General features: G+C 47.5%; 1 protein-coding gene across 1 annotated transcript in view; it reads left to right on the forward strand.

Annotated features, from left to right (window-relative positions):
• The window catches only part of Nup93 (nucleoporin 93), a 103,062-nt gene extending 93,160 nt beyond the window's left edge, over positions 1 to 9,902 (forward strand). The window contains exons 13-22 of the mRNA XM_032888116.1: positions 42 to 233; positions 847 to 973; positions 1,096 to 1,168; positions 1,421 to 1,465; positions 2,665 to 2,781; positions 3,886 to 4,004; positions 4,614 to 4,731; positions 5,328 to 5,411; positions 6,528 to 6,656; positions 9,634 to 9,902. Of these exons, the coding sequence (XP_032744007.1) occupies positions 42 to 233; positions 847 to 973; positions 1,096 to 1,168; positions 1,421 to 1,465; positions 2,665 to 2,781; positions 3,886 to 4,004; positions 4,614 to 4,731; positions 5,328 to 5,411; positions 6,528 to 6,656; positions 9,634 to 9,744 (1,115 nt within the window). The 3' untranslated portion in view covers positions 9,745 to 9,902. The remainder of the gene's footprint in view (positions 1 to 41; positions 234 to 846; positions 974 to 1,095; positions 1,169 to 1,420; positions 1,466 to 2,664; positions 2,782 to 3,885; positions 4,005 to 4,613; positions 4,732 to 5,327; positions 5,412 to 6,527; positions 6,657 to 9,633) is intronic.
• The last annotated feature ends 1,378 nt before the right edge of the window (positions 9,903 to 11,280 follow it).

The following is an 11,280-nucleotide window of genomic DNA, read 5'->3' on the forward strand; positions in this document are numbered from 1 at the left end:
GACAGCTTCCTTCTGAGTAGGTTTTGCCTTCTCTCCTGCAGGCGAGTCCCATTTCACGGTGAATCAGCAGCCCTTCCTCTACTTCCAAGTTCTGTTCCTGACTGCACAGTTTGAAGCTGCCATTGCCTTTCTCTTCCGCATGGAGCGGCTGCGCTGCCATGCTGTCCATGTGGCCCTGGTGCTGTTTGAGCTAAAGCTGCTTTTAAAGTCCTCTGGGCAGAGTGCTCAGCTCCGTGAGTATTTAGGTCTTAGCTGGCATTGATGCGACCACAGCACACCATCCCCTTTGATTACAGTGGTAAAATGGCAACCACTCTGGATTTTGGTCATCTTAGAGCATTGTAGGTACTTGAGATTTTCTATTAGTGTTAGAATGCTTGTTGTAACCCCTTGGCATTTCCTGGAATGTTAAAGGGTGATTCCAGGCACTAGCGTTATGGCCAGGCAAGGCCATAGCCAGGAGTCATGAGTATGATGTTCATTAGGGATCTGGAAGCTTTAAAGACCTTGGAAACACCAGCTAGTCACCTATCTCCTTGCCTACCCTGGTAGGAGAGGCAGGTAGAGAAACAGGTAAATGTGAGTGACTGGGTCAGCACATTCTCCCCAGTACATGAGCCATGATGGTCAGGTACATAGTCATTTCCTATAAAGGCCATCATGCTGGCCGTTCGCCATAGAGACATACTCCTCTACCGTCTGTACAAAGGAAAGTGAGGGACAGTGGTGAGGTCACACTGGAAAATGCGGAATGCACTGCAGAAATCACACTTGTTGGCCTGTACATTTGATTTCCATGGGTCCTGGGTTGCAAGGGCTGAGGGACTCTTCCATTCCCATGTGCAGTCAGCCACGAGCCTGGTGACCCTCCCTGCATGCGACGGCTGAACTTTGTGCGTCTACTCATGCTCTACACCCGCAAGTTTGAGTCCACGGACCCAAGAGAAGCCCTGCAGTACTTTTACTTCCTCAGGTGAAACCTGCTTTTGCCTTTTTACTTGGCTAGCTTTTATTTCTCCATCCTGACAATGACTGTTAGAGACACTGTCTGCATCCGTACCGCAAATCGCCCAAGCTACTTCTTTGCTTTTGTAGGGATGAGAAAGACAGTCAAGGAGAAAACATGTTTCTGCGCTGTGTGAGTGAGCTTGTGATAGAAAGTCGAGAGGTAGGTCAGCACTCTTGTCATCCTGGCTGGAATTTTCAGTGTGCTCTCGTCCTACTCTGTGTGAATGTGTTGTACATGGGCTCGAGGGGGAGACGGGGCGGGGCTTGCTTTGGTTTCTAACAGTGACAGTATTGATCTCAGTCTCGCTGTGTTCTGGTTGTGTGAGATCTCTCCTCTGCCTTGTCCCTAAGGAATTGTGTGTTATGTTCATTTCCTTGACCAGTAAGCTGAGTAAACCTTTTTTCCCCACAGTTTGATATGATTCTTGGGAAGCTAGAGAATGACGGAAGTAGAAAGGTAGGTTATATGTGCCCTTGATTGTCAGAATATAATTACACTGTAGGATTCACATCTGGATACAGTAATTGTAACATTTAGAAGGGTGCAATTGTAAGCCCAACTGATAGCCTTAGTCTGACACACATTTTTCTTTCTTTAAAATTTATACATTTGTAATTAGTGTTTTCATATGTTCAAAATGTGCCTGCCATTTTTCTTAAAGCTGAGATAGCTATATTTTTGACTCAGAAAACATGAAGAAAAATCTGTGCTTACTATGTCTACTCTCTCCAGATGGAAAAATTAGAAATGCACTTCACCTCTCTCAAAACTCAGAACTCCCGCCAACCCCAGAAATGCCATCTCCCAGGAGCCTCAGTGGCTCCTCTAGGACTTGCCATGCCATGGGACAGCATAAGAGAAGGGCAGAAGCCTCGTGCCAGGGCTCAGTTCTAACCCTGGGTCCCCTGTGTGCTTGAAGCACTTATTTCCTTTGTAAACTGCATGGTTTGGCCTAGCAGCCCAGACGAGGGCCTGAAGGTACTGATATGGTAGCCCTTCATCTTGGGCAGTGTGCCAGAGCTTTGTGCACTTTCTTATGCATTAGGACAGTCACCCACAAAATGACAACCATTAGATTTGGTTTCCCAAATGAAGAAGCAGAAATGAAAGTGGCTACTTATTTTCTTGAAGACCACACAACTGGAATCTGAACAGATTTCTTTGAGGGACAGGTCCAGCCCTGAAGGAGCATTAGCCTGGCTAAGCACAGTGTTGTTCCTCCTCTCTGTGTCCTGGGGCTTATCAGACTCTCCTGGTCATGTGCCTACTGATGAATGGTGATGGAGACTTTTTTCCAAAGTCCTCACCACTACTTCCTGTATATTTGGTCAGCATCTGTCATAGAAAGCAAATCTAAAATCTTGAAGGTATTTCCTCATAGCTTCCTGCTTGCCAGCAAATTAGGAATCGCTAACAATTCAGCTACTCTTAGTCATTTTTGGAAATCTTTCAGAAATCACTAACGTGCCATAGCCGACTCCATAGTACTTCCATTAAATGTGTCCTGTCTTTCATTCTGTGGTCATGGTGTGGGCCCTATGTCTTCGGGAGAGCCCGAATCTGGCCGGGCCAAGTGTTTCCAGTTCAAGTGCTCCGTAACACAGTTGCTGCTGGATGTTGAGTCTTTCCTTCCCCCTTGATATTTGTCTTGTCAGCCTGGAGTCATAGATAAGTTTACCAGTGACACAAAGCCTATTATCAACAAAGTTGCTTCCGTGGCAGAAAATAAAGGACTATTTGAAGAAGCAGCCAAGCTTTATGACCTTGCCAAGGTAAATGCCCTTTTCACCACCCTTCTTTGTGCTTGGGCTCTGCTGGCCTTTGCCATAAATGCTCAGGCTTTTCAGCTCTGTCTTGTTATCACTGTCCCTGCTGAAACATTTTCTCTGCCATGTTAATAGTTCAGCCAGGTGAAGCTCCCATTTTACAGAATGCTAACCGCCCAAAAAGTATCTATGGCCAAATAACAGCATCATGAAAGACTCTCCTGTACATTGTCAAAGCCACCTTGGTTCCCTGTGGTAGTGGCCAGCAATGTGTAGTCCAAGAGCCTGGGTTAAAGTGGTCTCCTAAGAGCATGTGATAAACTCTGATGACTTAGGTGCTGTAAAAAGAAGGGCGTCTGGGGCTGGAGAGGTGGCTCATGATGCTCTTCCAAAGAATTGGGGTTTGGTTTCCAGCACCCACACGGTAGCTCACAACCCCCCATAGCTCCAGTTCCAGAGGCTCTGACACCTTTTCTGCCTCTGCAAGCACCAGGCATGTGCATGGTGTATATACGTACGTGCCGGCATAAAACATGCACATAGGGGTTGGGGATTTAGCTCAGTGGGAGAGCGCTTGCCTAGGAAGTGCAAGGCCCTGGGTTCGGTCCCCAGCTCCGAAAAAAAAAACCAAAAAAAAAAAAAAAAAAACCATGCACATAAAGTAAGTGAATCTTTTTTAACTTAAGAAAGATTTCCTAGGGCCGGAGAGATGGCTCAGTGGTCAAGAGCACTGACTGCTCTTCAGAGGTCCTGAATTCAATCCCCAGTAACCACATAGTGCCTCACAACCATCTGTGATGGGATCCAATGCCCTCTTCCGGTGTGTCTGAAGACACCTACAGTGTACTCATATAAATAAAATAAACAAATCTTAAAAAGATTGATTTCCTAATTTAAAAATGTGTTGAGGTCTACTTAGGACATAGGAAAATATCCAAGTGGTAGGCAGGCACGCACTGGATGAGCTGTCCACAGCTGTGTCCACACAGCTCCGTCTCAGGACACAGAACAGTTCCTTCCGTTCATCACCCCAGAAGGTTGCTGGTTTTATTTTGCTTAATTACTTTGTCCTTTTGTTGATTGTTTCCTTAATCTTAAAAATGTAAACAGAATGCGGACAAGGTGCTGGAGCTGATGAACAAGCTGCTGAGCCCTGTGGTCCCACAGATCAGCGCCCCACAGTCTAACAAGGAAAGGCTGAAGAACATGGCCCTCTCCATTGCAGAGCGGTAAGGCCAGGGCCTGCTCAGAGGAGCCCAAGGGGTCAGGCCACTGTGTCCACCCTGCTGTGTTGAGCTTCACTAGGCACACAGACAGCGTCCAGAGGTTACACTGACTCACCTTTCAGAGTGCCTTTCAGTGATGGTGGGGGTGGGGTGGGGCGCCCCTGGTTCTGTACACACTGTCACAGAGTCTACCTTGCTCCCCAGTAAAGCTCCTGAGTTCTCAGACTGTTTAACTCCAGAGGAGACTGGGTTTGAGAAGCTTTCCTGTAACAACACAGGACACCCTTTAGCCAGCGAGGCCTCTCACATAAGCAGTGCTCCTCAGCATTAGCCTTCAGGCTCTTTAGCCCACGGGGTCTTCTTCTCCTTCCTAAAGACTTGGCTGCAGAACTGATGGCAGAGGTTAGAAAAGCATGCTTTTCTTAGAACGTGTGGGGTAGAGTATTGCCAGATCTACAGTGGTCAGCCCTTCACAACGTCAAAATGAACAGTTTGCCACTTTCCCCCGTGCCCGTCCAGAGAGCTCAGGAGGCTGATGTATTCAGGTTAGGATTCTGTGGAAATCCCTCTCCACTCTTGCCCCCCTCAGCACCCCTCTCTCTTGTCTTTCAGGTACAGGGCTCAGGGAATAAGTGCAAATAAGTTTGTGGACTCTACGTTCTATCTCCTCTTGGACCTGATCACCTTTTTTGACGAATACCACAGTGGTCATATTGACAGAGCCTTCGATGTAAGTGTCTGCAAGGGTGTTTGAAGTTACCGCCAACATGCTGTTAAATGACGAAGACAGGTGTGATCCTGAGGATCTAAAGATTTCTGTCCCCACCCCACCCCCTACCACCACTGCCCCCAAGCACTTTTCTTTTTTTTCTGTCCCATTTAATATAGAAACATGCTTCTGAAAGAAATCTCAGAATTTTAGAATTGGGTCTAGAAATTATAAAAATGAAGTTAGTAATAAGTTAGGATCAAAGCTTTTGTTTTGGAGTTTGGGTTTTTTTTGTTTTGGGGGGTTTTTTTTGTTTGTTTGTTTTGTTTTGTTTTTTGTTTTTTTGATGTTGGTTCTTTGAGACAGGGTTTCTCTATGTAGCCCTGGCTGTCCTGAAACTCACTCTGCAAACTAGGCTGGCCTCGAACTCACAGAGATCCACCTGCCTCTGCCTCCCTCGTGCTGGAGCTAAAGACGTGCCACTATCAGGATCAAAGCTTTCTGTACAGGAAGATTAGCATTTTCTGTTGTTTTGAACAAGCTGACCATTTTTTTGGGGGGGCGGGGAGTTGCAATAATGCTGTATCATATGGCTGGTGATGCCTTGTCTGAAACAGATTATCGACCGCTTGAAGCTGGTGCCTCTGAATCAGGAAAGTATGGAAGAAAGGGTGGCTGCCTTCAGAAACTTCAGTGATGAAGTGAGTCTTTCTCTTTTTTCATTTCAGAATTCTGTATATATGTTCCCATGTGCATGAGCACATATGTGTGGGTATGTGTGGAAGCTCACAGAAGATGTCTTCCTCATTTGCTCTCCACTCTATATACTGAGGCAGACCTTGGGGAGGTGGGGTGTAAATCATGGGGTGTATCTCATGCACCCTGTAGAAATACTTAAGTGCTAAAATATCCTCTGGTATACATGGACAGAGAGAGAATTAAGCCAAACTCACAGGCCAACCAGAACCCTTTTTCTCCAAGAACCTATTGTATGAACGCACAGACCACTAAGAAAGCTGAAATTGGACCCATTCTAGAAAAATCCAGTCTAGGTGGCTACTGTAGTTAGACCTCTCAGAATACGTTAAAATAAAAAGCTGGAGCAGGCAGGTGGCTCACTGATAAGGTGATGGCAGGAAGAAGGAAGGGTCTGAGTGTGGGTGCCCACTGCCTGTCCAGCAGTAGGGAGTATAAACGTTAGGCATGGCAGCACATCTCCGTAACCTTGGCACCAGGGCTGGGAGTGGGGTTGCCATCCAGAATGCGAAGCTGAAGGTTCAGTGAGAGATATTACCAACCACCCTCCACCCAAGGAGAGGAGCCTGCTATCCGCCATTGTTTCTGTTCTGCTTCCTACCTTGCCCTAGATACAAGGTTTACTGCATCATAGGCTAACGTAGTATACCAAGCTCTCCCTGTACACTTCCCCGTGAAGGGCTAGTGGAGACAGGTAGACAGGCCTGAGGCAGTGGGAAGCGTCAGGGACCTGGGGAGCCGTTACACTAAACGCAGACACTTTGGTCCCCTTATGCTGGCAGCGGAGCCTCCGGGCTCCAGGTGCTGCCTGTACTTTGGCATGATGCTCCACCAGAGTACGTAAGGGAGCGGGGAGAAGGACCAGTGGGCAGCAGCTCCAGTTTGCTGACACTCTGGACATCAGGATGCCACCAGGGACATCACGATGTTCCCTTTTGATTGTAGTTCTCCATTGGCAGCTGTGGGATGAAGCATGACCAGGCAGAGGCCATGCTCTCTCCACCTGTTGCTCCCTCTGGGGACTGGGCCCTTTCCCTTATTCTAGGTGTTTTTCTCTGTAGATCAGGCACAACCTCTCGGAAGTTCTTCTCGCCACCATGAACATCCTGTTCACACAGTTTAAGAGGCTCAAGGGAACAAGCCCATCTTCAGCAACCAGGCCCCAGCGAGTCATCGAAGACCGTGACTCTGTAAGATCCCAGCATTCCTGAGAAATATTGCTGAGAATCCCTTGCTGGTTTGGAATCCCATTTCCTAGTCCTCTTTGACCATGTGAACCTAATCACTCTTTACTTTGGAACCTAGCACTAGTGTAAACCTTACACAGGAAGCTCCTGGGAGAAGTCAAATAGTGGGGTTGCTGCTGCTCTCAAACTAGGGGTGGATGGGGTGGAAATAATGTTGATTTGTTATTGGGTCCATGGGATTTTCTGTTCATTTTAACTGCAAGGTTACTGAGTCTTGCGCAGAGGTGAGCACTTTCAACAATACTGTGTTCTACTTTTCTGATTAGTACATTCTTTAATACGACCTGACATAGGGAACACTTGTTTGTGCTAGGGCTGGTTCCTCAAAGGATTGGGAGTCTGGGTATGGCTTCCTGTGGGGCTTCCATCAGTTCCTATGCTAGGTAGTCTAGTGGTTTGGATCCTGGGACTCAACAGCATATACCCCGTTGCTTTGATCCATTTAAGCCAAGAGGCAGAACAGTCACTGGCTTTTTGTTGTCATTGTTGTTTTGGGACTGGGGGGACAAAGTTTGTTTAAATTGCCTTAGTAGCTATGTTTTACAGTTTTTGGAGACAAGGTCTCAGTCAGCCAGGCTGGTCTTGAACTCCTGGTTCTATTGCCTTAGCTTCCTGAATATTAGGATTACATGTTTGTGCCACTAGAACCAACTGCCTAGTCTAGTATTTTCATGGGATTTTATGAGCATTTTCTGCTAACTGAACTTGTTTGGGGGAACCGAGCATGTTAGACAATCATGCCTCCTCTCTCTGAGGTTGTGTGCTGTCCACTTGTACCCTTAGGCACTGTCCCTGATAGAACTTGTACTGTGAGTAGGGAACAGTGCCTGGGAGTGCTCCATGGAAGTGATCCAGTGGGCCAGTGGTTCTCAACCTTAGTGTTCCTTATGCTGTGGTGACCCCAACCATAAAATAATTTTTGCTGCTACTTTACAGCTGTAATTTTGCTAGTTATGAATTTTAGTATAAATATCTGATATGCAGGATATCTGTATGCAACCCCTGTGAAAGTTGAGAGCCACTGTGCTGGTCCATTGGGACACCAGATGTAACTGCCCCTGGGGAGTCTAGAGCCTGTATCCTGAATGTACCATTGATAGCCCATTCATGCAACCTACCCCTTGGCCTCACTGGACCGACCCCTTGCCAGGGACTCTGTGGCAAAGGAACCTCTGAGCAGTTGTGTGTTTTTATAGGTCAGTGGGACCCTGCAGGATGTGCTATGGCCAGCCTCCTCCCTGGAGGGAGGAGCCCTTTCCGCAGACCTTCTGAGCGCAGTGTAGTAGAACACTAGCATAGTGTGCATGGCTTCTCACATCCCATCCCAGCACCGCAAGGGAGAACCGTTGCTCCATACATAGCCTACCACTCTGTATTTTCCTCTTCCTCCTCCTCTTTCTCCTCCTCCTCCTCCTTCTCTTTATCTTCCTCCCCCTCCAACTCCTCCTCCTCCTTCTCTTTATCTTCTTCCCCCTCCAATTCCTCCTCTTCCTCCTCCTCCTCCCCCTCCTTTTTGAGGCTGTGTCTCCCTACATAGTGTGGGCTATCCTGAAATTCACTCTGTAGACTAAGTTGGCCTTGAACTCACAGAGAGCTGCATGCTACTGCCTCCCAAGTTCTGGGATTAAAGTTGTGTGCCTTTTTGCCCAGTCTTCTCTGTCTTTCTCTGAGAGGTGGAGATGGATGACCCTGAGTAGAAGCTTATCCATCAAAGCCGCCATCAGTTTCCAGTGTAAGCACTGCCAAATCCCTTTACCTAACTTTCTCCATAACTCATTGAAGGAAACTGAATCGGCCTGGTAGCCTAGGTGGTTTTGTTTACCTTGAAAGAAATACCATGAGGGTTCTCATCACAGAGTAAGGTTTCTTTTTGTTAGGACATTCAAGGCACCATATACGTGACAGTTTATTTCACATCTCAGGTGGAAAGCATCAATGGTCTTTGAGGACCTAGTAGTGACCCTAGAGTTTGCACTAAAGTTTCGATCCTAGCATGTGAAAGTTGAGAGCCAGTGTGCTGGCCACTAGAACCAACTGCCTAGTCTAGTATTTTCATGGGATTTTATGAGCATTTTCTGCTAACTGAACTTGTTTGGAGGAATCGGACATGTTAGACAATCATGCCTCCTCTCTCTGAGGTTGTGTGCTGTCCACTTGTACCCTTAGGCACTTAGGAGTGGCATGGCCGTTCCTCTATGATCTGGATCGCTTCCTTGCTCCCTAGTGCGAGAGGGCTCATCTTAGAATGGGCAGCCAGAGTCACCAGAGCCTGTCTCTCAACCTACCTGACAGGACCAAGTCTACTTTGCCCCCTCCTAAACTTCTCTCTTCTGTGTTCAGTAATTTATCACTTGGAAATCGGGCTCTCTTTTTTCAGTTACTGGAAAGATTTTTAAATTTGTAGGGCCCTCTTTTTACCCCCTACAACCCAGGAATTTGATAAAATACTGTGTTTTCAAGAAAGTGCCCTGTGTCCTAGAGGGAGAGAAGGAGGGAATGGGCAGAAGGGATGGGAAGTGGCTGGGATTGCAGGGACACAGCCTGCAGGGTGGCACTGCCAGGGCTCTGTGGGGCACTCAGGTCCTTGCAGAGATGACCAGCAGAGTCAGCTAGGAGGAAGGGAGGCTCAGGAAACTGGAGCAGGTAGGTACCTAAGCTTCAGCGTGTAGAGCTCACCAGGTGTGTTGAGGTGAGGCCGATTTCTGGCCGTCTCCAGCGTTTGTTCAGTCAGAAGCTTTGACACCCTGTGGGTGGGGCCCCTTTGGACAAGTTTTGTTAAAGGGACGTGAAGCTGGAACAGTGTGGCAGTAGAGGCTGAGGCGTTCCTCACACTGAGTGCGCAGCATAGAAGAGCCAGGTGGGTGCCTCGCCCCGGCCTGACCGTTAACCAGTTTTCCTGTCTTGACCCCTTTTCTCTCAGCAACTCCGAAGTCAAGCCAGAGCCCTGATTACCTTTGCTGGGATGATACCGTACCGGACGTCTGGGGACACTAATGCCAGGCTGGTGCAGATGGAGGTCCTGATGAATTAAGCGCTGTGTGATGGGGTCTGAGGTTGCACAGTCTATTAGGCATGTGGCCAGCTGGTGTGGGTTTCCAGTTTCGTTTCTGTTGTGTTGTGTTTTGTTTTTTGTATTATGTATTTTTGTCAATACCAATAAATTTCTTTGATTTGTATTTCTTTTAAAAATTTTTTCCTTTTTTTTCCTTTAAAATTTTAGGTTTTTTTCTTGTTTTGGGGTGTGTGTGTGTGTGTGTGTGTGTGTGTGTGTGTGTACTTGGGAAATGTTGTCAACAGTTTTGGGGCCAGAGAATGAGAGGCTACATAGGTGTATGAATTTGGCCAATGTGACTTTAAATGATTAAAAAGTTACCCACCATGAGCAAGGAATCACAGCCTTTGGACTCCTGTTCACTCAGGTACCATAGTTCGTACAGCAGAGTCACAGCTTTTTCACAAGTGTAGTCGAGTGTGAAGCCAGCCTCGGGTGGACCAAGTGCTGCTGTGCTCTTGAGTGGCCTTTGAGGTCATCCAGCCCCAAACCACCCCCTCATTCCTCAGCTAAGATTCCAGGTGACGGTCTGCTGGCCTGCAGTTCCAGTGGTGGAGCACAGCATGGGCATAGCCTGCGAGGACTGAAGAGGGGCAAGCACCCAGCTCACAGTGCAGTGGGGTGAGCCTGCGAGGGCCGACTCCACACTCCCCTCTCATAAGCCCTTTTAAACATCTCCCCTTTGACACTCACTTGATCTACTTAGATCCTCCAAGACTCACAGAAGCAAGCTTGTGGGCTCATTCTGCATGCTTCACACACAGAAACCATTTGGCATCTGCATTCTGGGTATTTGGTCCCTGAGCAGTAGTTGTCGTCTGTTACTGACCCTACTTCTCCCACAGGACCAATAGCCCTGAACTAAACCAGAAAGATCTAAATGAGCATCTGCTCCTGAGTCAGCCAGTTGAGCAAGGCCAGCTCTCCAGGAACACATTTTCCCACGGGTTCCCCCAAAAGGATTTTCCTAGGGAGAAATCTCTTACCACAGGATAGTCATGTCCACATCTTGTCCTTTGAGAAAGGGCTTAATAGATCAATAATGGACATAGATTTCATGATCCATGAAGGGAATTACTTGAGGGTCCTCCAGGTCATGTTCTATCTTCCTTCTTTGGTCTGATCTTGTTGTTGGAGCCCAAAACTGAGCTTCACTGTGAAGTCACAGAAGGAAAGACCTATAGATGTGTCTGAGCCAGGTCTGCCTCACTTATGCACCCCCAGAGCTGATAGGACGTTCTGAGCGAACTCCAGACTTTCATGGCACTTAACCGACTTTCTTTCTTTCTTTTTTTTTTTCCCCTCAGAGCTGAGGACTGAACCCAGGGCCTTACGCTTGCTAGGCAAGCGCTCTACCTCTGAGCTAAATCCCCAACCCCCTGACTGTATTTCTTAAATTGGCTCCTTCCCCACAATGTAAGAAGGCTGGAGGTGGTTGTGGCCTCTGGCTTGTCTCTTCCTCTCTCCAAGAGAGTCAGTTGTGAGTTTTCCTTTCCTTCATGCAGTCTGGCTGCT

The sequence above is a fragment of the Rattus rattus genome, chromosome 17 (assembly GCF_011064425.1).
Source record: "Rattus rattus isolate New Zealand chromosome 17, Rrattus_CSIRO_v1, whole genome shotgun sequence".
Lineage (NCBI taxonomy): Eukaryota > Metazoa > Chordata > Mammalia > Rodentia > Muridae > Rattus > Rattus rattus.